Here is a 27,933-nt window from a genome sequence, read left to right as displayed (position 1 = left end):
TTCCAGTAAAATTGAAAGGGCTCTGCGTTGACTGCTTAAATATATTTTGACTCTGCCTGAGTGTTTGGTGTCCCATAATGGAAGTAACAGTTTCAGTAAAATACAGTGAGGTTATGAGACTACACAAATATGTAACTGGTCTTCTGCTTACGATATGACAGCACCTGCTAACTATTGATGTGCTTTGGTTACAAAAATGGATGTGTGAGTAAGTGTGATAGATAGATAGATAGATAGATAGATAGATAGATAGATAGATAGATAGATAGATAGATAGATAGATAGATAGATAGATAGATAGATAGAAAAGCAATATATAATAGATAGATAGATAGAAAGGCATTATATGATAGATAGAAAGGCACTATATAATAGATAGAAAAGCAATATACTGTATAATAGATAGATAGATAGATAGATAGATAGATAGATAGATAGATAGATAGATAGATAGATAGATAGATAGATAGATAGATAGATAGATAGATAGATAGAAAAGCAATATATAATAGATAGAAAGGCACTATATAATAGATAGATAGATAGATTTCTAACACATTTCTTTCTTATGTATTATTCCTGTAAAAGAGCATCACGTTTCGTAAGTGCCTTGACTCGACTAGGACTAGGGTAGAAGTTTTTGTAGATCACTTGACAAGTAGGATGCAGCAACTGCCAGAACCTGAGTTTGTGTCCCAGTGGGTGAAGAGTGTTAGTGGTGGAGACAAGCCGGCTCTACTGGAGTGCATCACACAGTCTGTGTGAGTGTGTTCCTCGGTAGACATGTGTGCCATGCACACCCTGTGACCCTGCCTTGTAGCCCAGTGCTATGTGGCTGGGTTGACTCCAACTGCTTGTTTATCATGAAAACAAAGGCAAATCAGAAAAAGGATCTCAAAAGCTCACTGTAGTCAACTGATTTTGGCATGAAGTACTAACACTAACGTTCAGTGAAAAGGCCGTCAGGCTGACTCCAGCAGGAAACCCAATTGTTGGGAACACCACATCCCTATCCTTCTGATGGAGGTTTGTGTGTTATGTGCCTTTCTATTCAGTTGTTATCACAGACTAGAGGCTGTAAAGCAAATGTGCTTGTGCTCACTGACTCTTCTCTTTCAACAGTAAATTCAGTTTTCATAAAACAATTTGAAAGTAAAGATGAACAAGAGCTGTGCCCAGTGATGATAAACTTTAAGCCTGTAACTTCCTCCTTTTACATTCTTTTGACATTTATATGGTGATTACATAGATTTACATTCTGGCCCCCCCATGACCCTGAATAAATATATATATATATATCCATATGTAGCATGTTGGCATTGCAGTAGCACTATGGACAGGACTGAAACTTCATATCTCAAGAACTATGGGTTCAATCAGGCCTTTTATTGTGTCTGTATTTTATTGTTTTAGGTATTTATTCCGAATAATGCAAGGAACTTTCTCACAAGCTCTGGTAATTGAAGCTCGAAAGCTGGATAAACTGGACAAACACAAGAAGGAGAAGGTGCTCAGGCAATGGAAGACAAACCTACGGGCCAGTGACACTATTTCCCCTAGGTCCGACATGTTGTCTCCTCTGTCCCCCAGATATATCACTGCCAACACCTTTAATCAGGAGGCATCTTTCTCCTTGGAAACAGACAATACCAGACATCCTGGAAAATGGAAAGTGAATGGCGCAGACGGGCCGCAGACACCCCAGTCGGGCCAAATGGAAAGTGAACACAACTGTACGTCAGATGGCAATGCTGACACTCCTAAAGACCACTCTGATGCCTTCTGCTTGGGACATCAGCGCTCCTTCAGCATAATGACTATTTAATTTATTATTTTAGTGGACTGTCATTTTGTTTGTGCAAAGTTGCCATCACCTTTTTTTAACTAATCCCATATTGGGATGCAAATTTTTTTTTTTTATAAGTGGAACAATGTTTGTTACTAAAATGACCCCCATACAACATGCATAATATTTCAGCATGATGTAAATTATGAGAAGATTGAATTCTTATAATGAAAATGTTTACATTTTTTATGTAAAGTGCAAAAATTAGATTTTTTTAATATTCTTTATATTTACTATTCTCCTTCTAGCCATAACCACTGACTTATCCTCCCTATTTCTGGTCGTGTGCCTTACCTGCCAAAGTGGCATCTGCAGGGCCAAGTAAGACACGTCAACAGGAATGTTTCTTTGACTTTTTGTTAAATGGTGCAATAAGATATTAACAGAGCAATATGCCAAAGGGCACCACACACATACACATTGGTGCAGGCAGCAAACCTTAGTTATCAATAAACCCTTGAAGAGGCAAACGGGGGCGAATTAAATAAAAACTACCACACTTGGCCATTTGAATTACTGGGGACGCCTGCCATGCTTAACTCAGTAGTGCTCAGCTTTTCGACACGTCCCGGTCCTCCTCTCCATCCTCTTTTTCTTGCACTCGTCCTTTGGACATTTAAATGAGATGTGTAGCCAGAATGAAGGATCGTCCCCTCCTAACTTTAGCAAGTCTGGTGACACATTGGAATGAGTGTGCACACCACGCTCCTATACAGACCGTATCGATGAGTGCATCTCACTGAAGAACTGCTAAGTCATTTGAGGGCATGTTAGGCTCAGTCATGGTGTCCGTTTACAATCACAATACTTGAAGTTTTGCTTGACATCACCGCCATTTGACCACTCACACATGAATTGAATGTGGGGCTTCACAACTCACTTTTATAGCCTTGGGTGAAATTACCAAAGGGAACTACCTCTACCTCCTGTGCAAAAAAAGAGAAAGAAATATTCTCTGTGATTTATAAGTTTATAATAGTTTAAATGTAGCATCTTTCTGCACCAGCAGAAGCTGACTAAGTGTGATTTCACTGAGGGTCAAGAAGCAATAATTGAGTGGGGGGCTTCACAAATCCATGCTTGTCAATTTATTTATATCTGCACTAGGCATTTGAGAGAGAGAAGCAGGCATTGTGTCTTCAAACTGCAACTTTCTATCATTTTTCATAATTCATGATTACAAATTATAGACAGACAATGAAACTACGAATACTCAATTTTGCATTTTTCAGTCATGAAAAGGTGAACAGGTTTGGGAGCATTGCACGGCTTAATCGAACCTACAAGGCCGGCGGGACATGTGTCTTGGCTCCTTCAAGAAGAGACTTTGTATTTGAGTTGATTATTTTAGCCCCTAGTAATAATATTTTTTATTAATTTATTGAATGAAATGACACAGCTGGAGCTTTCTGTTTTTTTAAAAGAGGCAGCAGAAATAGATTTTCTGGTAAACAGTCGCTTATTATCTGTTTGTACAGTGATACAGTTAAAAAGGATTACTTGCAGTGCAATAATGGGGGCTGTGTCACCCATATGTTATGTAATCTTACAATGAAGGAACTGAAAATTCAATTAAAGAACATTTTTAATAATAAATTTTTTAAGTATAATTGCATTGCTTGTTGTATTTATTTTAAGTGTATTTAATATGTGAGTGTTACCCACAATGAACTGGCTGCTGTCCAAAGTGGGCTTCCACCTTGCAGCATTAGCGCTAGCATTTCTTACAGCCCCAATGTGGATTACAAAATGGATTCTTAATGGTCCACTACATCTGTGTGGGAATCAACAGTGAATTCAGCAAGTATTCAGAGCCCTTCACTTTCTGCACACAAACACTGTGTGTTGTAGATTTAATTTTAAAATGGATACGTTTGCCATTTTTCAACCATCAATCTACACCCCATAACCCACAATGACAAAACATGTTTTTGATTTTTAACAAATTTGCAAACCTTTCTGAAATGTTTCCACTTTGTCATTATGTGTTGTTGAGTGTAGATTGATGGGCAAAAATAAAAAATGTATCCAAATAAAATTAAATGTAGACCAAACTAAAGTGTGTAGAAAGTACCTGTAAAAAGTGTCCTCCCCGACATTTTCACATTTATTTTTACACAACACTGAATCACAACGGGACAGAAAAAGACTCTTTAATGTCAAAGTGAAAACATCTCTGTAACGTGGTCTAAATGAATTACAATTATAAAACACCAAATAACTGACCACATAAGCATTCACCTTCTTTCATGTCAGTATTTAGAAGACGCACCATTGGAAGCCATCATAGCCTTGAGTCTGTGGGCACAGGTCTCTATCGCCTTTGCACATTTGGACACTTTTGCACATTTTTTTCAATTCTTCTTTGCAAATCCACTGAGGCTCTGTCAGGTTGCATGGAGATTGTGAGTGAACAGACTTTATCAAGTTTGGCCACTACAGGATATTAACGTTTTCATTTTTTAGCTATTCTTGTGTAGCTTTGGCCTTATACTTGGAGTTGTTGTCTTACAGAAAAACACATCTTCTCCCCAGGTGTAGGTTTCTTACAGATGCTTCAGGATTTCTTTGGATTATGTTTGATGTCACATGCGCATTCTTTAACAGTAGCGTTCCCTTTACCACTGTGGCAGACAGCTGGGACCCATGCCGGCTGGGACGCCCCTGTGATGGGAGGACTGGGGGAGAGGACATGTTTGGGGTAATACCTCCCCCAGAACATAAGAGGGCAACCCCCCTGGATTGCATTGGGGCACCGCCAGGGGGTGCCTGGGCAGTTCCGGAGCTCTGGAATGCAGCACTTCCACCACACTTGGAAGAGCTGCCAGAAAAGGATCCGGGTGCACCTGGAGTACTTTACACAGTTTTCTTTTGTTGTTTTGAGTGTAAAGTAAAGTGTCACCATAAAGATGTCAAAAATCTGTGCTGGCTGCTGATGTGTACTGTTTGGTAATAAGCCTGCATGCCACTTCCCCACATAAACGTTTGTATATCAACAGAAATATGTCAGTATGGTTGTACATTTTAAAACTATTTCTACAATAGACAGGCATGTGGTGTAATGGTTATGGCTTTGGACTTTAAACTCTGAGGCTGTGGGTTCAAATCCTGCTACTGACACTGTGTGACCATGTGCAAATCACTTGACCTGCCTGTGCAACAACTGGAAAATGAAAAGAAATGGAAGCAGTTGTATCAGAAATGTTGTAAGTTCACCTAGGATAAAGACATCAGCCAAATAAGTAAGTGAACAATAAACAGTAGTTTCTACTTGATTTGTTATTTCATGTGCCCAGTTGTTTTGCTTTTTAGTAATACTCATAAATACTGAATCAGTAGCAGTAGCACAACTTAATTTTTTTTTTTACTAAAAATGTATGCTAACATTCAAAGTGAAAATGTATGCAACTAACGTATGCTGTGTGCTAAGAAAATATTTATTTTTACCTTCAATCAAGCTGTGTTAGGCTATCTGTGGCTTTTGGGCTCTGGGAAGTAGGGATGCATTATCAAGATGCCGAGCTGAGGGGCCCTTAGTGAGAACAAAATGAGTCACACGTCACTTGGCATAGCCTTGGCGGTTACAGTACTGAATAAATGTGTGGCACTTCTAGCGTTAAATACATCTTTGGAAATATTTACGGAACTTTGTTTTTATTTTGCCAGTGGTTTTTGCAGCATTTCCTTCTCTCCTCATGATATTTGTGGACATTTTTATAATTTTAAAGTCCATAGCACTATTTTGGACTTGTACAGGCCTGAAAGGTTTCCTTTTGAGTTTGGAGCTATGCCACCTGGGGGTGATTCCTTTACAGTAGGCTTGGTGTGGCAGGATTCCATAACACATGCTAGAAGGTCAGTGAGAGTGTTTTATTGTAGAAGTCAATCCTCCTAGCAAGAAACATTCATTGAAGGTGATCTCTCAGAACGATTAAGTACAGACATCTTTGATACTGCGTCCAAACGTCTTACTAAAATAGTGCCTGCATTATTATGGGGCTGCTGGAATGCCCCCACATTAGGAGCTCTGTCCATTAGTGGGGAATGTGATGAAGGATTGCTCCTCATTGCAGTGCTTTGGCCATCCCTATTACTAATTCACTCATTTATTTGCACACTGCAGACCATCTTGGTGCACCATCAATTATTTCAGTTCACTCATTTGCTTACTTGGCTGACACCTTTGTCAAAGGAGATACAGTTGGTTACATTCCTGTTGTCTTTCCAGTTGGCTCACAGCCAGCTGGAGTGTTTTGCTCGCGGTCACACAGTGTCAGTAGATTTTGAACCTGCAATCTCAGGAACTGAAGTCCAGAGCCTAGCACTCTCCTCTCCTGAGCTATGTAAGTCTCTGTCAGACACTACAGTAGCAATTTCTAAGCAAATAAAGAGATGGAATAGGAGTAGCAGTGTTCAAAGCAGAACACAAGAATAAGCAAATTCATATTTCATAACAATACATAAAATAACTTGAGAAGCATTAAATGGTGAGTACAAGAAGTATGTTACTGCACAGCCATCTTTTGTCTTCTTCACTGTGATGTCATTGCTATAAATCAATAATGCATTTTTCAATTAGTTATCACATCTGATTTTGTTTTCCAACATATTAATAATTTTCTTCTGTTTCATGATTTCATTTTTCTTTAAGTGACAGCATCACATTGCCATTTTGTGTGTTTGCCAACAATCGGTGATGAGTGAAATGAGTCACATGGAACTGAACTTGCAGCAAGTATTGCATTTTACCTCCAGTAAAATTTACTTTAGAATCCTGGTGCTCCAATCTGCTATATGGTTGCAAGACATGGACGATATCCAGTGACCTGAGACAAAGCCTGGTCTCCTTTGATACTGTGTCTCTTCAGAGAATCCTTGGGTATCACTGCTTTGACTTTGTATCAAATGAGTGGTTGCTTACAGAGGCCTGAATGAGGCACATTACCTGCATTGTGAGGGAGTGCCAGTTACAGCACTACGACCAAGTAGCACGATTACCCAAGGGTGATCTGGCTCACAGGATCCTCAATATTGAGGACCTGAGTGGCTGCACCAGCCCAAGGGGACGCCACATAACATCTGGCTGTGGCAGATAGAGGGTCATTTCCGAAGCGTTAGACTGTTTGCCTGGGGTGTTGCCAGCCAGGATCCCAAGCTTTTTCGTTGTGTGGTGGGTGCAGTAACATGCTGTACCAATGCGTGCTCCCCAATCTGACATGAGCTGACCTAACAATCTGTATGACAGACACAAGAACACAAGTGTTGCAATAAAGGTCTACAGTGGGAAAAAAAATCATTGCCTGGACTCATTTCATGTGTAGATGTTCTGTGGAGACATTAGCTGTGTGTTGTGGCTGTTTGGGCTTTTCAGGTTACTGCAGTCCACTCCTGACAGGTCTTTCAAAAAAAAGATTTCAATCAATTACAGTGGGTTGAGAATGCAGCTGCAAGAACCCTAATTAAAGAGAACAAATCTGACTCCATTACACCAGTATTAGCGTCTCTACACTGGCTGCCTGTGTCTTCAGAATCAATTTTAAAATACTGCTAATTCTTTATAAGGCTTTGAAAAACACCTTTATATATCTTGGAATGTTCGTGCTTGTTTTGTCTTGGAAGAGTCATCTGTGACTCCACTTTCCCCCTTTTGCATTCTTTATTGTATAAACGTTATCAAAATGTTTCAAATTCCATAGACTTACCACTATTTATAAGGAATTGTACGTTATAAGTTCTTCCCAGCTTCCCTTCTACTTCTATAACCTCAGACAGTTAAAGAGTAAAATAATAAGCAGGAGTTAAGTTACCATTTTAAATCATTTATTCCTGAAAATATTCATAAAATAATAACAATAAGCATAGTACATGTGAATATTGGCAACCATAAAATGCTAGATGTGAAGTTCCAGGCAGCACACAGACTTGTAGTTACTTAAATGTCTCTAGTTAAGTCATCATTTCTAGTCAGCTTTCTTCAGGTCAGGTCACCTGGCCATCTCAATATGGCTGCCAAGTTGTGCTCCTCATTGTGTTCTCTTCATGGCCATGGTGTGAGAGACAGACAGAGAGAGATGGAAGGGTAAAGGTACCAAATTTACACATTCTCTGTCCAAATCCTTACACCAATAGGACATCATGGTACAGAATGGCCTCTGATTAAAAACCAATTCCAAACAGCCATACTTCAGACCAGTGGGTTTCTCACCTGCTCCCAAGACCATTTCTTCAGCTGAAGTTTGCCAGCTGCTGTACATAGTTTAATGGCCTTCCGGCCAGGGTTAGTTTATAGAATGTCCTTCACAGAAGCGCCCTTTCCAAATCAGTCTGAGGCACCCCCTGCCCAACGCTGCAATAAAATTCACACCCTGAGTCAGTCGTAAGGACTAGGGGGTTAATTAGTTAGACATAAAAGTACACCAAGCCTAATGAAATACTAAAATTATAATTGGTATGTCTGGTTTACAAATAAAGATATACAAAATATTTATCAACTTATATATAAGATTTCACTCCACCACAGTCCCCTTACTTTCCTAGTCATAACCTTAGATCCTCAAATTCTGCCTTTGTTGCTGTCATGAGAGTAAAACAGAAAAGGGCAGGTGAGACCGCTTTTAGCTTTTATACTCCAAAGATATGAAATAAAATACCAATAGAGATATGGCAGGATGGAATGGTAGAGTGGTTTGAAACATTTCTGAAACATACCTTTTTAATCTGTCGTTTTGTTAAATTTGTGTCTAATCCCACTGTGTGTCTTTCATTTCTCTTCTTGGTATCTGCAGGCACCCTGTGCCAACACCATGTGGACAAATTTCACGAGGTTGGTGGAAGAAAGAAGAAAACTGAGATCCTGTTTCTTTTATTATTATTATTATTAATATTATTCTTTTTTTGTACTTTAGATATACAACAGAATACCCAGGGTCTCGGCTGTGGAACCGCAGTGTTTTATCCCCACTGGCATTTTTTCCCTTTCCTCACTTGTAGCAGTCTGGAGCCTCTCAGATTCACACCGCTGTAGGGATGGAGATTTGTTTATTTTTTTTGGTGGGGATCCCAGAAATGCAACCATCCTTGGCTCAACTCGCACCACTCACTCACAGAGACACAAAGTGTCAGGATTTAAACCAATAAAGCAGTATATTGACTGAAAAATATGAGCAACAAATAAACAGATGACCCTCACCTTTTCCCCACAGCAATATTAAATACTAACACAAGAATAAACAACTAACAATAAACACTAACAACCAAGTCCATAAATAGTCCAAATGCAGTGATAGCAGATGAAATGGAACGGAGGAAAAGATGATGATCCAGGAAAGAGCTTTCTATAAGTAATGTAATAAACAGTCCTATGAGTGAGGGGTGATGAGATTTGGCCTCCCTCCGATGAAGCACGATGACCAATCCAACACTACTCATACGACTGGCAGGCACGAGACACTCCATACAGGTTCAACGACCCTGGATAGACGTGATATTTCACAGATGGTATTACAGACGGGTGAACACAAAACAACAAGGGCTTCTTTGCTGCTTAGCCGGCCCCCCTTCTCCCCAGCAGCCCCTGTGTTTTCCTCAAACACCCAATCAGGGCAATACCCTCGAGGCAGCTGGGAAATGGAGTCCTTTAAGTTGTAGCACTGCTACACACTTAACATCTGACCCTTAGTAAAATGACTTTATTGGATTATTGTTTTACTTTAGTTTCCACTTACTACTATTGGTGAAGCACCTTACGTTATATTGTGCATTGGAAGGCACTATATATATATATATATATATATATATATATATATATTGTCACACACGTGCACATGGGAGGCAGCTAAAGGGCTTGAGTAAAGGCAGTTCTGAGTCATGCCGGGATATGGCAGAGTGCACTGACTTTTTTTCTCCATTACCTGTAGACCATTCACGGGAGATTCCACTTGGCTCTCTTGACGTCACTTCCGGGACCGAGCCAATGGAAGGAGACCTTGCTGGCTCCGGCCCCTGTGATGTCACGTCCGGGCTCGAACCAATGGCTGAAGAACATGAGCCCGATCCCTATGATCTCACTTCCTGTCTCCCCCTTTAAAAGCCTGCACCTTTTCCCTATTCCCTCAGTCTTGTTTTGGACTTGGTTGTGTGCACATCAGTGCAGTATACTTTAAAGAAGCAACTTTGCAGCCAGGAAACTAATTATACGGGTGGCTGCCCCAAACCTTTATATGACTGTGTCTCAACTTTGTGACAATACATATATATATACATATATATATATATATATACAGTGGAACCTCTAGATACGAGTTTAATTCGTTCCAGCACTGAGCTTGTATAGCGAATTTCTCGTATCTAGAACAAACGTCCCCATTGAAAATAATGGAAATCCAGTTAATCCGTTCCGCATCCCAAATATATTAACATAAAAATCAATTTTCCTAACAAATAACACTGATAAATTATATATACTGTAGTCTACCTTTAATAAATAACACTGATAAATAATATAACTGATTATTAAAAGAATCAAAACAGGTGTCCAAAATGCAGTAGAGCATTCAATAAATCTTTAATCCTTAAAACAGTTGTGAAGTGGAGGTTTAAAGTACATAAGAATAACAATCCTTTAACACGAGGTTAAAACGTCAACAGGAAGCAGTCTTCAAAAAACAGATGACAATCCTCGGTGCTTCTTCTCTGTTAGTGTCTCACCTGCTTCTCCCATGCGGGTTCTGCAACAGGCGAGACATTTAATGCAGCTGACCTTCTCTACACCGTCCTGCTTCAGCTGTTTGGCTCGCCTGTTCAGTTACACGCGAGCCTGTACTCGCTCGCTCTCTCGCACCGACTTCCTACTGCTGCGGATTCCTGCCTCCTCCTGCAACCTCCGTTCTCTCTCCTCTCCTCTCCTCTCCTCTCTTTTCTTTTACTTCTTCTCCCCCTTAACCGGCTCGCGCTTCTCTATATATGCGGGGAAGACATGGCAGCTGCTAGGGTTACCACTTTTAATACAAAAAAATAAGGGACGCATACGTATTGATTCAAAACGGGACGCGCAATTTCATTCTCAAATACTGGACGATTCCGTATTTTAAAGGACGGGTGGCAACCCTGCCCAGCCCATCAGCCACAGGACAAATCATGGATGTGGGCAGTTTCCCACCTGTGCACTTAGGTGAGAAATGCAGACACCGCAGATCGCCCTGCGGCTCGCTACAGCTACCACGCCCCCTCGCTAAGCCGCGAGCTATACCCACAGCCTGGCTCGTGGCTCGTTACGTGAGCCAATGCTCGTATTTAGATCTGAATTTTTCGCTCATACTTTCCTCGTATTTTGAATTTCTCGTATACAGAGGTGATCGTATCTCGAGGTTCCACTGTATATATATATATATATATATATATATATATATATATATATATATATATATGAGTGTATAATGGCGCATTTCAGTGTTTCTTTATATGGAAAATCTGTAGAGTGTCACATTTTTGCAAACACATACCACTTGGTTTCACTGGTGTGCAGGTGATCACCTCCATTTCACAGCTGGTTAAAAAAAAATAAACACAGAATTGAGAACGAGACTTTACAGGGCAGTACTCCTTATTTTCCACCCCCCAAAAAAGTAAACACTCTCAAAAATCTCATTTTAGTCAGTTTGGTATTTGTAAAATTGTGAAATCACCTGTGAGGCAAATTTAGTGCCATAGTGCTGACTCTGTTGGGCCATTGAGCAAGACCCTTGAGCTGAAAATTGCTCCAGGGCTGGTGTATGATGGCTGACCCTGCTCTCTGACCTCCAAAGGTCATGTGAAAAGAAAAAAAAAACAACAATAACCCAGTATGCAAATCAAAACTCAACTGTTTCTCTCATCACCAGTCGCTGGTATGCAGTGCACACATGGCTTGTGACCCATGACATCACGATATAAAAGAGCAGCGAGCTGGTGAAAGACTGACTAGTGCTCAAGCAGTCATTCAAATGCTCTCCAGCAGAGTCTGTTTTATCTTTCACTTTGCTTTATTTAAACTTTGCCTTTTGTTTTTGACCTTGAAGTTTGGTGAAAAATCTAGAATCCTCTTTGTGATAAACTCTGACTTACAACTCCAAAGATTCATTACTTATCCTCCTTGGCATTAACCCTGAGCGTGACTCAGGTTTGAAATTTTATACAATTATGGTTAACCACAAGTAATACTCGGGGTGACATGTAATGGTTGCTTTACAGTGTCAAGCCTGAATTTTTCTTGAGACAGCATTCTGCTGCCATCTAGTGGATGAAATAAAAAAGTGAATATTTCTATGCTTTCTGCCACTTTATGGTAACTCATTAATATTCATTCACTGAAAAACAGAGCAGTAAACAAAAAAAACACAAAGACAGTTTTAGAAAGAACTGAAACCCGCATCTACTGCCCCCTATTGTAATGTCAGGCTGCGCTTTGGTGACTGTCTCAAAACATGTCACAGGGAGGACGTATACTAAATCTGCATCAGTGCAGCAGTGGACATTAGACGTACCCTTCCTACTGTTTTTATGTTGACATTTTGGTATTTACGTGATTCTGTTACACTTAATATTTTTACTTGTTGAAAAAAAGTCAATGTTTTAGGTGCATTTTTTCCAGCGTGAACATAATGCTAAAGAAGTTAAAGAAAGGCCTCCTGAAATTTCTGCCACTCAATATCAATAAAGCCACCTGGTAGGACACATAAACCATCGTAATTTCTCACACGTTCCCCCCTTGGGAACAAATAAAGAATATCTAACCCAATCTAATCTGAGATACACAACACAGATGATGCAAAGTTGTTACGACTTCTTAAAGTTCCTAAATTTCTTCTGGGACTTTAAAACTCAGGGATTCTGATTCTGAATTCCGATTTCAGGTGTAATGCATTTTTGAAGATCTTATATAATTTATTAGAATTTGCCTCTGCTCCATTTTGTCTATCCTTGGGTGCTGCCATTTTGTGGATTGTGTTGTCCTGATGTGGATCCTTGTTGTTTTCGGCGTGACTTTAAGGGGTCAATTGCTTAGTCTCATCAGAAATTTTGTTTCCAAGTTTATGGATACCATACCGATCTTGTTTTGTTACTTTCAAGACTTTTATTTTTGAATATTTTGCTCTTGTCCTGTTTTTTGGCTTTGTTGATAGATCTGGTGACTCCAAGTTTTGACCTCAGCTACTTTTTTGACTTTGCTTATTTCCTGGTCCTTTTCATAAAAATATCCTGTCTCTCCCAGTGAGGTTCACGAACAGGCTTTGGAAGGGAGTGAGCAAGAAGATCCACTTTAGATTATAAAACACACTTCATTTGTGCCTGCTGATCTCAAACTCAATGATGAGGTGACGTCACAGGCTCCACTCTCAGAGGACAACCAGCTGCTGTGATCAGGACAATACAGTGAGAGCATTTTAAAAAGCAGCAGTCTTCATCCATCTACCCCAACATGAAGCCCTTTCCTTTAATGTCACCTCTTTTATCCAGGCCTAGGACCCAACACATGTCAGGATGAGACCTGCTTCATTAACTGATGAATCCAAAGTGTGGCTGCACTGTGCTTTGTGCGTTGAGCACTTCTGCTAGTAGAAGCTGGCACAAACTGGCTGGCAGTTGCCATTAGCTGGCAGAAACTGGCTGGCAGTTACCATTAGCTGGCACAAATTGGTTGGCAATTTCCTAGTGGTACAATTTCAACAATGGGCACACACAGGCCATAATCTCCACTGATGAATGCCATAAGGTCTCAGGAGGCGTCGATCACCACGGCAGTGGCAGACTTCAGGCCCTGTCCTTAATCGAGATGCAATGACTTTGATGGCACGCGTGGGGACTGCAGAGTTGTACTTTGAAGTGCTGTCAGCCCTAATTTACGCAGGTCATTAGCAGATCAATAGCATGCCACTCACTTACACACAGCTTGCCTTGCCAACGTTTTGCTCAATCAACACACTGACTGGGGGGAAAATCTGCCTTAATTGATTGGTTTTTGTGACCACAACCGACACCTGCCAGTCTTCGTGTAATCTCTTCAGCGAGGAAGATGAATCAATACATCACTCTGCCAGCAAGCGCCTCACGCCTTAGCTGTTAGCGAGGCAGGTAATCATTTCTTACCTCACATGTCCCCTTAATCAAGTCAAAATGAAGTCGTAATCGAAAGGCGAAGCACAACACTAACATCTCCTTCCTTAGTAGGATGTGGCCAAGAGCTCCTCTCGAGTTCACCTGCAGAGCCATTCTTGTTACAAAATGATTTTTATCAGAGAACTTAGTGAAGCAGCCCTGCGTGGGTACAAGTGCTTTGCAAATGTAAATGAGCAACTCCTTTGAACGCCAAGCATTAGTCCACACAGTCCATTCACTTGAAAGCAGCATAGGCCTTGATGGCAAGTCACGTGTTTAGCCGAGGTAAAAGTGAGGCGACCGGCTATGGAGGAGGCTTCAGTAAATGAGAGGGTCCAATTCATAGTCTTGAAATGAGCAGGGGGCGGGGTTTGTGGATCACGTTCACATCTGCAAGGTGGCCATCTCAGAGGCTTCAAGGGCCACAACGGCTGCTGGTTTTGCTTTCAGCCATTTTCTTTATCAACAGCCATTTCCTGCAACTAACTGAATGAACTTCTTTTGCCTTCATTTTAATTGAATTACTTTTTAAAATAAAGAACCCTAACTTGCTTCTTTATTCTTTAACTATCAGCCAAGCAATAATGAGTTACAAAGCAAGGCAACATATCCCATTTGTACCTCTGTGTCCATTCTATGATATCCATTACAATAAATGCTAGGAAAGAAAATGGTGAAGGTCTGAGAAACATTGATCTGCTCCAGTGCTTGCAGAAACAATAACATCAAAACATTTGGAAATGTCTGGTCTGGCAGGAGGAGAGCAGTAACAAGCCAAACAATTATCTGATGTGCTTCACTAATAGCAGGAATTGTTTTTTAGGCTCATAGAACCTCCAGTGAAATCCAACTTGCGTGTGATGATGAACATGCATCATGTCATCTTGACTAATGAGTAGAAGCACCTAACCTTGCAACTTCTGTCGTCCTTACCTGAAAAATCTCAAAACACAGTTACAACACCACCTACCATTAGGACTTTGTTAGGGACAATACTCTGTAAGTAAAGAACAGTCAAGAGGCACCACCAGTAATGAACTTCAAGATGGACGACAAGCTTGAAGGAATCAGCAGTGTGTGCACTATTAGTTTATGACAGCTGACTGACTGAAACGACAAAGCAATGGCTTTAGATAAAGTAGTTAGTAGCACGCTCACAGCGCATTGCTGCACCCACCACATGACAAACCACCTCAGGAGCCCAGATTAGGTGGCTCACTTACATAATACAGTTTAAGAAGCGTGTGGGTTGCTACCAATCAAAATACACATAAATGGTATATTTTTACAACACCTGTTTTAATATTATCTAAAGGTCCCAAAATAATTAAACAGGTTAAAAGTGTGAGATACACCCATGTTTACTTCTAAAGAGAAGCTGCCTATTTTTATGTTCTTTAAAATAAAATCTATTTCATTATAATTATTTCATTGTTCCTGCAGTAAGCATTCAAAACAGGACAGGTGCAGATTATTTTAGTTGCACAGGAGCAGAACCCTCATAAATTCACAAAGTAATAATACAAAGAGAGATAGAGAGGTTGGGAGTTTGCACTGATACAGTAAGTAACTGCTCCCACAAGACAACAAACCACCTCACGATCCCAATTAGGACCCAAGTGCAGTCGTGTAACGGGTGACACCTCAGCACTAGACAAGTTCGGATGGATTTGAACAGTGTGAGGTTTTTTTACAGTGGCTGGAGTGACAACCCTGCCACAAAACCCTGAATTTTCCCTTGCAATTTTTTAGGACCTGCTGGCACGGCTGGATGCAGGTAATACAAAGGGACACTTTAGAATATTAACGCTGTTACGTTATGCTCAGATTCACACCAATTTGTTTACTATGTTATCGAGGACCCCCTGGAATAAGCCCATCCTTGACCTGAATGCATTAAAGAAATAAAGAAGGCAAAAAAAAATTTAGAGAACAACATGCACACAAATCCCACCCAATTTCCCCGATGGTGATAATTACTTACTAACACAGAAAAAATGAAATCCAACGAAAACACTGAGCACAGACGATGTACGATAAACGATAAACACTCACGGCAAAAGTCCAAACACAGTCCAGGACCACAAGTACAGATAATGGTGGCAAGTGGAACGAAAACCCCTGTGAACCGCCTTCTGATTGGAACGAGAAGTTTTGTCTGACCAGGTTCCAGCTGTTACATGAAGATTTGAAGTGATTGGGAGTGCTCCTCAGATGAAGACGTAACCAACCATGATAAAATCGCACAAACAAGCTATCACAGGACAAGAACGTGAATCCATAAAAACTGGAATCCGAGGTTGAATTTATAATCTTTTTGAAGGTGAGGAGTTTAAACTTATGTACACGGACAATTGCATCTTCTGGATTCTTTTTAATGGTAGCACCTCATTACTTTTCTTTCTTTCAGCAATCCCTGTAGCACCACAATGCTGCCCAATATTGCAGCACTTCCAGGGTTACTAGGCATTGAAGTCCATACTAAGCAGCGGTGCTACAATGCCATGCTGTAAGAGATTGATTGGACAGAATATAGCAGCCATCCAGGCACTAAGGCCACAAATCCACTAGCACTCTGATGTCACCTGATTCTATCTTTTGCACATACCTGACACTGGTTGGAATGCCCTTCAAACAACCATAACCCATGTTGTCTGATTTCTTGAGAATGACTGGATGTGTTACTGATGATCATTTATACCAAATTATGTCAAGTTAGATTTTTATGCCATGATGTCTTTCACTTATGTTATTTTTCATCATGGTGGACTAAGTGAATAGTCAGTGATGTAACAAGGAAACAAACTTTTGAAGAAATGTTCTGCACTGCACTGAATCATCATATTTAAAAAACAGAAGAGCATTAAAGAAAAATTCTGCGAGGATCCCTGTTTATGCCATACTCGTATTATTTTGTCACAATGCATGCCTGCCACATAAGCTCAATATGCCTGTGAACGCTCAGGTCATGGTAAGATTGTGTAAATGCCACAGATATTAAGAGTCAGTGGTGTTGACATGGCCTGAGTTTGACTTAGCTGTTCATCCAATGGCTCACTTTGCATCTCATTGCTGTGTGGCTGCTGATTAAGACATAAAGAAGCAATTAAGAATCTTAAAGCCATGTCACATTTTGACGACTTTTCCATCAGTTTTCAGTCAAAGTCTTTTTTTTATATATTCTTACTGAGTCGGGGGCAGTCAGCGTGCTCTCCTGTGAAGACCAGTCTCGTAAGGTGACACACCCACTGAATCGTTTCAACTAGTCTGCGGCTTGCTTGACTCAATTCGTGCGGGTGGGCTTTGTGTTTCATGAGAGCTGACAGACAATGAATGCTCATCTGGAAGTACAACACACTCACCTCACGTAAAGAATGTGCGTGTTTTGGACCTCACAAGTGGAAGAAGAGCTCGTCTAACTGACATCTTGTGTTCTAATACCACAACAGACTTGGGAAAAAAAAAAGGGACCAAGATTTGCATCTGAATTCGTCATAACTGTTAACCCTTTGTACAGCAACAGATCCATCAGGCAACACACTATTGGCTGTCACAAAAAGTGGTGAGTACAACTGCGCTAGAAGGTTGGCACATAGTCAGGCAATGTCACATTCCCAATGATTTTCAGTCATGTAAACTAGCATGGTCTGGTGACACATTCAGCAAGTCTGACATAATGTGACAGAAAGCAAGTCAATGAAAATGAAGGCAGAAGAAATCTGATCCATTAGTAGCAGCAATTGGTTACTAATTAAGAAAGTGGCTAGAAATAAAACCTGCAGTCACCACAGCCCAACATGATCAGAGTTTGACACCCCAAAGTATGGGGACAATTTAATATCATAATAAAGTTGAGAGGGTCAAATTCACAGTTATGGTCGACAGTGAAGGGTTAGACACAAATGTGACACTAATGGCACCTGGCTTCCTTGTGGAGAAGACTGATGTCTGCTTATGACTTTGCAATTGTCATTTATATTCTTGTCAAGATCATTTTATGTATTTTGCCAGATGGGTACAATGTTGGGATTTCTTTCATAGGAGTAGAGAAACAGGAGTAATAAGTACATCAGGTAAGCTGATTTCTGTCTTCTGCTAATTAAAGTGATGTTCCATATTTGAGTTAACTCCTGTTTATCATGGTGCATTGTATGTCAATCAGATATTCAAGTAAAGGTTTCTGTGAACTCTGTACATGTGACAATATTAGCACCACACTTAGTATTTAACAATGGAGCTGAGAAGGTCAGACACTGGCATGGAGTGCTGTTAGATGTTTAATATATAACGCTTGTATATGTGTGTTTGTCTGGCATGAAGATCCACTCCACTGACCCCATCTCCTCCAAATGTTGCACAGATTCCCTACTTGTATGGGGGAACACCATAGGCTTTGTTTCATTCCATTCACTGCCAGGTACAACTGCTAGTTGTTGATATTCGAGTATCTTTCTTACGTCACCACCATTAGGTAGTTCATTTGTGGCACTTTTCTTCTGTGCGTTAGACACAGTACCAGAGCCAAGACATGTGAGAGCTGTTATGAAGCAATGCAAATGGAGATATGGACTTGATTGGGGGATCGAATTTACATTCAAAACACGTAGAAGGACCCTATAAGAATAATGAAAGAATATTAAGAAGAATAATAAGAATACTGCGGTGGGTTGGCACCCTGCCTAGGATTGGTTCCTGCCTTGTGCCCTGTGTTGGCTGGGATTGGCTCCAGCAGACCCCCGTGACCCTGTGTTCGGATTCAGCGGGTTGGAAAATGGATGGATGGATGGATAATAAGAATAATGAAATTGAAGCGAGTCACAGGTGCAAAAGGATAAATACAACAGTCGATCTGAGATGGCCAGATTTAAAGTCATGAAATGCAGAGGAGAAGTGAGGGGGATCAAGAGAGTGCAGCAGATTTATCAGCTACTGAAATGGAGATGTGGATTTTACATTCATAATAGTGGGGTGCAAAAAGGGCATTAATGATAGTGAAAGAGTCAAGGTTCAGCAGCTATTAAAACAGAGCTGATGCTTTCAGATTCAGTTACTGAGTGTGTAAGCGGCCTGTGGAATCATAGTGGTCAGGTTCAGGTGGCCCCACAACTGAAGAAGAAGACATAAATCCTCACCTAGAGAACTGCAGGCACACATTACCAAGTGTTATAAGTGAAAGTGACACCGCGGGGACCATTAGAGCTCAGGGTGACAGCACTTCAGGGACATTAAATGAGTAGTCTGTTCATGGCATTCTTTTTCTAACCAATTAAGAAGTAAAGAGACCTTTCTTCAAAATTCAAGCTAGGATTTAGCAAGGGATCAGTAAAGCCACTGTAGCCCCCCATGAGAGATTTTGCTCAGCCCCACTTTGCCATGGGATTTTAGAGGTCTCTGATTTTAACAAACTCACTCCATCTGACTGCTTTAAGGTGTATATTTTCACTCACATGAGTGTATATCAGTCCACACAAAGCTGCACTTTTACAAGTGAGGACCCCCACTTCTCCGAGTCCTAATGTTAATTTAAACTGTGTGGCTTCTTTTACAAAAGCCTTTCAGTCACATCTGTGCAGTAAGTCACAAGGCCGAGTTAGGCTCTTGTATGTCTATGCAGGCATTCTTCGAAATTAAAATCCCCCTTAATCCAATTATACTTCTTTTCCTTTCCTTTATGTGATAAAGATGATTTAATTTGTACAGTTTCAAATATAAAAATTTAGTTTGAATATTTTCAGGTGAATAGAACAAATACCTGGGCACAGCTGCCATCAGTGAACCAGTGCTCATATGAGGCCACACTGTGCTGGAATTCAAAGGCAATCCCCCTTATATCATACATGCAGGACGTGCCTGTATTTTAGTCGTATCGACTTATTCTTAAAGATTTGTGATTTGTCCCGCAGTTTAGATGTGACTGATTTCTTAATGAGACAGACTGCGCCCTTTGTAATTGTGACATGCTCTGCACACTCCGTGTCACTGCGTTTGCTACACAGACTCCTTCCATCAGATTACTTCAGGTATGACTTGCACTTCTAAAACAGAGGATAAAAAAATGACATTCTGAATTTGTACATTATGGGGTGTTTGGAGCGGTGGGCAGCAGCACCACTAATCCTGCACCATGCCATTGTGGATTTCTCCTCACATCTGCCTGGAATTTCCTTCAGGCTCTCCTACCAAAAAAAAAAAGTACATTATTATTATTTATGTAGCATGCACTTTTATCCAAGGCAACTTACAAAGCAAGCTATAATGAGAATGATAATAAGATGCAAGCATCAAAATCAATAGAGAACATGATAACAAAATAAGCAAGAGGGAATCGTACTACTGTATAACTAAACATACAGTTAGACTAAGACACACATCCCTGTCCTAAAGTCTTTGTCGGTGCAACAACAGAAACAAAGCAGATACTGTACAAAATATTTAATGAAAAGGTGCATTTTCAAAAGCCCTCTAAACATAAGTAAATTGAGTGCCATTGAAATAGCCAGAGGGAGATCATTGCACAGGTTTGGAGTGAGAATGGCTTAAGTATCTGAGCTGGTAACTTGAAGGTTGCCAGTTCGATTCCTAGCAGTTGGGCTCTTGAGCAAGGCTCTTAACCTGCAATTGCTCCAGCTGTGCTGTACAAATAACTTCCTAATACAAGAAATTCTATGAGGCGAATAAAGGATTAAAAATTACAAATCACAAAAATGGAAAAGCATTGTCCAGTCTTGGCGCATGTAGCGTGATTAGGGACAGGCAGAGGTAGAATGGAGACTTCCTGAAAGGACATATGGAGAGACCAAAGACTGGAGATGTCAAGGAGCAGAACCATTCAGAGAACTGCAGGTCAAGTCACGACTTCTGAACTGCATCCTTGCAGCAACAGGAAACCAGTGGAGAGACTGAAGCAGAGGAGTAATAGGAGTGAAACAAGGAACGGAGAACACCAGCTGAGCAGCTGAATTCTGGAGGAGCAAGAGAGGTCAGGTAGCAGTTAGTCTCACATGGCCAGATGTTATTCTCAAACGATTCTCTGGGGACAACCTGTTAAAAAGTTCGTAGTGAACAGATGCAAAATCCAGCACTGCAAGGGCTACACCAACAGGGCTCTGTCCTAAAATACACATCCCCAATTTCTCCTGTCCATGCACTAAACTGAAGTGTCAGGGTTCAGGGAGAGAGCAAAAGACACTAAACAAAAGACTTGATACTACAAGGAAATAAAAAAGCTAAAACTGCTGTTATCCATTCAGAAGTTCAGTAGAACAAGGTAACTGAAGTTTAATCATTAATCTGTAGATTGTAATGACAGAGGGGACAGACACACACACACATAGACCAGAGCAGCTACTGGGCTCCACATATTGGTGTAGTGTCTGTGTCTGCTACGATATCTTTCTGTTGTTTTAACTACTTCATCACTATAAGACATAACAACAGTAAGTAGAGCTTAGATAAGCATTGTGGTCCATGGATACACAAAGTGTTAAAACACTGCAACTATTTTGTAATGACATTTTTGCATCTCCAATTAGACAGTAATGTTTCATTTCTTTAGTGATTTGTTTAGTCAGTTATTATTCAGTTATTGTCAGAAGGTGAGTGCTGTGCAGCATTCTTCCTGATTTCACTGGTGTGGTTAGACACAGTTGTTAATTTGTGTGTTTTAAGTACTGAAATCTGCATCTCCTCTGCTCGTCGTTATCATCTCTTTTAATGGCAGTCCTTTTAACAGAGTGTGATACACCATTTACTTCAAAAACATATTTTTCCAGTTCATCTTTTATAGCTGGAAATTCTTTCAAACTCACATCGGCTCCTACACTGTCGTTGTAATGATAAACAGTGAGCACACACAGCACCTGTGACAAGACAGTCATTCATGTATACCATTCGTCCATTGCTGCCATCGAATGCCAATGTATAATCTGGTGCTACAGAAACGTTTTCTCCTTGCTGCATGGTTATGTTTAAATTTAAAACTTGCAATGTGTTCTGTGCACACGTGACACACATTTCTATGTCTAATAGAGTTTTTCTTTTTTAAGGGACTTTTCGACTGTAGACAGTGTGTCGTAATCATAAGCTTGCTCTCGGTCAGACCAGGTTAAGAAGAGCACCTTTGATCTTTGCTTTCCCCTACTTTGAGCGTCGCCTTTATGTTGTGTTGAATTGGTTTAGAAATGTTACACTTGGTGAGCCGTCTAAGTGTTCCACCCTGTTTTGAGCTCAGTTCACTCATGGTTGGCTCCAGACGTATATATTACAAGTCTGGCTCAGTGAGACTACAGCAACACATACCCAGATTAGTGTTGTGGTTCAGCCAGTGGTTCTTTCCCTGGTTGAAATGGTTTTCCTCTTTAGTTATATTGTTGCTTTTCAAATATTATTTTGTATATTTTGTAACTGATTCTGTTATTCAGCTTTGTTTTTTCTGCATATTATTTGGTGTTATTCATTTAATTGTTTCCCCTTTGGTATTATGTTATTGTAGTCATTTTTCTTTGTTTTCTGCTCTACCTGCTGTATGTGGCGCCTAATGGGGCAGGGCCACCTGATTATGCAGCTGGAGGACTGGGCCGCTGAAGTTACTGCTGCTGCTTCTGCATTGTGCTTTTTCATTTGGATTCTTGTCTTTTGTTTTTTGTTGTTGTTTTTTTTTACTTTACACTTACTGAATGACTTTTCTTTTCTAAAGGCGTTGCTATCCGTCTTGTGACGTTGGACATTGGATTTGTTTGCTTTAGGTTTTAGCCTTTTTGGTGAAATCAGTTTTTGCTGCATTTGCTCCAGCTTTGCCTTATTGTGCATCTTTTTCAATTTTGAAATTCTTTAGATATAAGGATTGTTTATTGTGTTTGTTTTTATTAGTTTTACCCAATTTCAACCTTTTAAACCTATTTTGGAGCCTGTGCAGGCCACAAGCCTGCCTTTTGAGCTTGGGGCTAGGCTGCTTCTGGTGGTGGTGGTGGTGTTGAGTCCTGTTTTTTGGATGCTGGCCTATAGTGGGATCAGGTCTGACCTACACCCTTGTTGTGACATTCAAGTGACAGGAATCACAAAAAATGGGAAGGTCATGTCACTAAGGAGCCGCTAGACAAGTGCAGCAAGTTATGGGATTTGGGAGAAAAGGGCAGCTTGCTAACTGTGTGTAGCTACAGAACACACAACACATACAGTGTTCACACATTATGGATTATGGACAATGCCATAGGTGCAATATGGTACACCCAAATCAAGCAACTTCACCAACAACATGAACTTGTCAAAATGTTAAATCAAAATAAAAGCAGCATGTCAGATGTGAGAGGTCAGTCTGTAGCCTGAAGTAAATGTCTCAGGACAAAGTGCTTTTTTTCCTTTTGGCAATTTATTTATTTATTTTTTATTTATTTTTCTGTGATTCACTAATTTTTCTTTTTATTTATTGATTACTCAACTACCTCATAATAAATACCTTTTATCTGACTCCCCCTTATTGAGTCCAACTGTATTTGCAAAGGGATGCAAAAGTAAAAAAGAAAAAAAACAAGGGATGTGCACCAGGATAACAAATACTTCAGAAATGTGTTACTGTGCTAGAAAGACACCATTGAGCCACCTAATATGTCACCCCCTGCAATTATTAGTCACGGTGTTTGATATCCTTGGATGATGAGATTAGTAACTGCAGTCAACAAGTCTGACATCCCCTCCAACCAGAAGTCTTGTAATATGCAACTGAATTCATTAAAACTCTCCTCTAGGTGAGGTGTTGCGAGCTGTGGTAACATGAGTGGAAGGCAGGGATTTACTTTCTAATTCTGACATTGCAAAAGCTGTGAAAATCCCACCATGAAAAACAGAAAGATCTGGCAATCAACAGACTGATCTAGAGAGGGGCAAGGCTGGACACCTGAATAGCGGCGGCCCGTCACCTGAAGAAGGAGGGCTGCTCTATTTCATAAATTCCAGGAATATTTGCCCTGCACCCTGCAAGTCCAGGAGGGTTCAAGAGTACAGGCAGAGACTCTCAGAGCAGAGAAGAAATCGAAGCCCATGTGCAAGACAAGTGGTCTTCAGTGGATCGTAGAGAGACAGACAAGGCATGTGACAGCGGACAACTATCAGGGATACTAGACGAGTTCACATGACGTAGGAGCAGTTTGAGAACGGCCGTGGCTAGCTGTCAGTGAGGCTTTTCCAGTGTTCATCTTTCATTGCCTGTTATTGGGCTTAACTGTTATTCAGTGTGTTCCTCAGTTGTCCCATCTCTGTGGTCGTTACAGTCCTTACTATCAGGCGTCTTTAGCATATTGACCTGGTATTGCAACTGATCAATGACTTTAGCCGTCACCTTTACATAATGCTCATTGCTCTCGGGCCACTAATTGATTTTACAACACCAGCTCCCCACCACACTGGAGTTTTACAGAAATGCCCTCCTTCACGACACCACACTTCCCAGGAATGCGTTCTGGCCCACTTTCGGCATTGACATAAGCTGGATTCAAGCTGCACAGTTCCATTTACAAAATCCCTTTTCCCTCTCTTGCGTGGCCATCCATCTAAACATGGAAGTGCACTTATTCTAGTTACAGGTCACAGGAAACCAAACATAAACCCAGCAGCCCACTGGACACAAGACAGAATATTAGAACAATTGTGACACCAGCAGGCCATTCAACCCGACAAGCTCATCCTTGGTTGTCCAAAATAAAATCAAGTCAAGTTGTGAAGGCCCTTAAAGTCCTGCTCTCAGCCACACTACAGGGTCATTTATTTCATGCACCCGCATCTGCGTCACGTCAGCAGTGTCTGACAGCAGAGAGACAGAAGGAGAACATGCAAACCCCACACAGGCAGCAAACGTTCAGGGAGCTCAGCTCAGCACCTTCACCCATGCATGATTAGGCTGATTTAATTCTCCTGCTTTTGCTTTTGAGAGATTGCTTTCCATCTTGTAAATCATAAAGCTGATTTCAATTGTGTGGTTTAATATAAAAGCCCATAAAGGTGATGTAAACTGTGTGGTTTTATTTAAAAGATCTCGTTTTACTCTTCTGTATGCCCTAAAGATATTTTTAAGCTGTGCAGTTTCAATTATAAGAATTCACTTCTGCACTTATGACTGAAGTGCGATTTAGGCTGTCAATTTTTATGTACAAAAATACGCTTTCCGCGCCTTTATGCCATGAGGCTGACATAAATTGTGTCGTTTCATGTCCAAGAGCCCCCTTTCCCCTCTCACAGCTCCCACGGCTGATTTAAGCTGCACAGTTTAATTTTCTGGACGCGCTCTTCACTGCCGCACGGTGCATGTTTCATTAAAGTGTCGCCGTTTCATTTCCAAGAGCCTCCTCTCTGGCAGCACTTGCTGAGCTCTCGCTGCTTCACTGAAGGAGACACTGAAGATGTCCGTATTTGGAGGATTAAGATCTCCTGACATGAACGAGAGAATAAGACAACACCAAGCAGGGCTAAAACTCTGTCTTGTGTTCAGCCAGGGAAGTAGAAAATAAAACTCAATATGAGAGGAAGAAAGAAATCTGATTTTATATTTTATGAGACATCAAGATGGCAGAGACAATGCTGAATTCTACAAGGGCCTTTCATTAGCAGTGAAAAACAGAAAGAAAATGTGAGAATCCATACGCACAGCAAACAGTTCATTAGGTGCAAAAATCTATACAATACACAAAAATGCCCTACTGGGAAAAGGAACCATAAAACGTTCAGCTACAAAGGACAAATCCCAGAGAGGAATGAGAATATTTATTCAAAAAGAACAAAACGGGTAAAAAAAGGCACAACATAATTGAATTAAAAGGCAATCTTGCATGAACAAGTCCAATACACAATAAAAATGTCAAAAACCAAGAACAGAATAAATGAACTCAGGGAGCTTCAAACAACACAGTGTCCTCCTGACCTGAGCCTTCTCAGCTCAGGCTTAAACAGCTGATGTTCAGGCTTGAGCCGCCACACACACACACACAGACACACACACCAATCATATAACAGCAGAATGGGCCAATCGCTAAACTTCTCTGCTGTTCTTTTTAGAACAAATCACAGCACAGAAGCAGCACTCGTTAAAGTAGTAAATGACTTGCAGGTAAATGCAGACAGAGGCCATTTATCTGTTCTCATCCTCTTAGATCTGAGTGCCGCATTTGACACCATTGATCATAATATTCTTAGAAATCGCCTCTCTGGCAGTGTCTTAAATTGGTTTGAATCCTACCTGGCAGGGAGAAAATTTTTTGTTAGTTGTGGTAATTACAACTCAAAGACACATGATATCCTATATGGTGTTCCACAAGACTCTATCCTGGGTCCGCTACTCTTCTCAATCTACATGCTTCCGTTAGGTCAGATTATTTCAGGGCACAACGTGAGTTACCACAGCTATGCTGATGACACACAGCTGTATTTATCAATTGTACCTGATGACCCCGATTCTCTTGATTCACAAACACAATGTCTAACTTGTATCTCAGAATGGATGAATAGTAACTTCCATCCATCCATTTTCCAACCCGCTGAATCCGAACACAGGGTCACTGGGGTCTGCTGGAGCCAATCCCAGCCAACACAGGGCACAAGGCAGGATGAATAGTAACTTTCTCAAGTTAAATAAAGAGAAAACTGAAATCTTAGTGATTGGCAATAATGGATACAATGAGGCTATTAGAAATAAACTGGATACATTAGGATTAAAAGTCAAGACAGAGGTAAAAAGCTTAGGGGTAACTGTTGACTGTAATCTGAATTTTAAATCGCATATTAATCAGATCACTAGGACAGCATTTTTTCACTTAAGAAACATAGCAAAAGTTAGACCTCTTATATCATTGAAAGATGCTGAGAAATTAGTTCACGTGTTTGTTTTCATTCGACTACAATACTGTAACGCACTCCTCTCAGGAATACCCAAAAAAGACATAAATCGTTTGCAATTAGTGCAGAATGCAGCTGCTAGAATCCTAACCAGGAAAAGAAAATCCGAGCACATTTCTCCAGTTTTGATGTCACTACACTGGTTACCTGTGTCATTCAGGATTGACTTTAAAATTCTGCTTATGGTTTATAAAGCCTTAAATAATCTTGCCCCATCTTATATATCAGAATGTCTGACATCTTATATTCCAAATCATAACCTCAGATTCTCAAATGAGTGTCTCCTTAGAATTCCAAGAGCAAAACTTAAAAGAGTGAGGCGGCCTTCTGCTGTTATGCACCTAAAATCTGGAATAGCCTGCCAGTAGGAATTCGCCAGGCTAATACAGTGGAGCACTTTAAAAAACTGCTGAAAACACATTACTTTAACATGGCCTTCTCATAACTTCACTGTAATTTAATCCTGATACTTTGTATATCCAATTCATTATAATAACTATTCATGGTGGCTCTAAAATCTGTACTAACCCCTACTCTCTCTTCTGTTTCCTTTTCCAGTGTCCTTTTGGTGGTGGCGCACCGTGATGTTCCAACAGTGATGGATTAAAAGCCAGAAGTCTGCATGACCATAATCATCAAGTCTTTCCGTGAGAACCCTAAATACAAAGAGGACTATTTCATTTATGTTAGGTAGAATGCCCAGGGGGGACCTGGCGGTCTCGTGGCCTGGAACCCCTACAGATTTTATTTTTTTCTCCAGCTGTCTGGAGTTTTTTTTTGTTTTGTCCGTCCACCCTGGCCATCGGACCTTACTCTTTTTCTATGTTAACTAATGTTGTCTTATTTTAATTTCTTATTTTGTCTTTTATTTTTCTTTTCTTCATTATGTAACGCACTTTGAGCTACTTTTTTGTATGAAAATGTGCTATATAAATAAATGTTGTTGTTGTTGTTGTCAGGTTACACCTGACCTTACATACACCCCTCTGCATGCACACATGGGGTGATCACTTCAGTTGCACACCTACAGACTTTTGGCTACATCTTCAGGATGCCTTTCTACCCAATGTGAATCA

At 40.5% G+C, this 27,933-nt stretch overlaps 1 protein-coding gene across 2 annotated transcripts in view; it reads left to right on the top strand.

Moving 5' to 3' along the window:
• Positions 1 to 3,450, top strand: part of atp10b (ATPase phospholipid transporting 10B) — a 137,056-nt gene extending 133,606 nt beyond the window's left edge. For both annotated transcript variants that reach the window (XM_028812737.2, XM_028812738.2), the window contains one exon: positions 1,414 to 3,450. In XM_028812737.2, the coding sequence (XP_028668570.2) occupies positions 1,414 to 1,825 (412 nt within the window). In that variant the 3' untranslated portion in view covers positions 1,826 to 3,450. The remainder of the gene's footprint in view (positions 1 to 1,413) is intronic.
• The last annotated feature ends 24,483 nt before the right edge of the window (positions 3,451 to 27,933 follow it).

The sequence above is a fragment of the Erpetoichthys calabaricus genome, chromosome 11, assembly GCF_900747795.2.
Source record: "Erpetoichthys calabaricus chromosome 11, fErpCal1.3, whole genome shotgun sequence".
Taxonomy (NCBI): domain Eukaryota; kingdom Metazoa; phylum Chordata; class Cladistia; order Polypteriformes; family Polypteridae; genus Erpetoichthys; species Erpetoichthys calabaricus.
The sequence above is the reverse complement of the archived record's forward strand: the minus strand, read 5'-3'. Positions and strand labels throughout refer to the sequence as shown.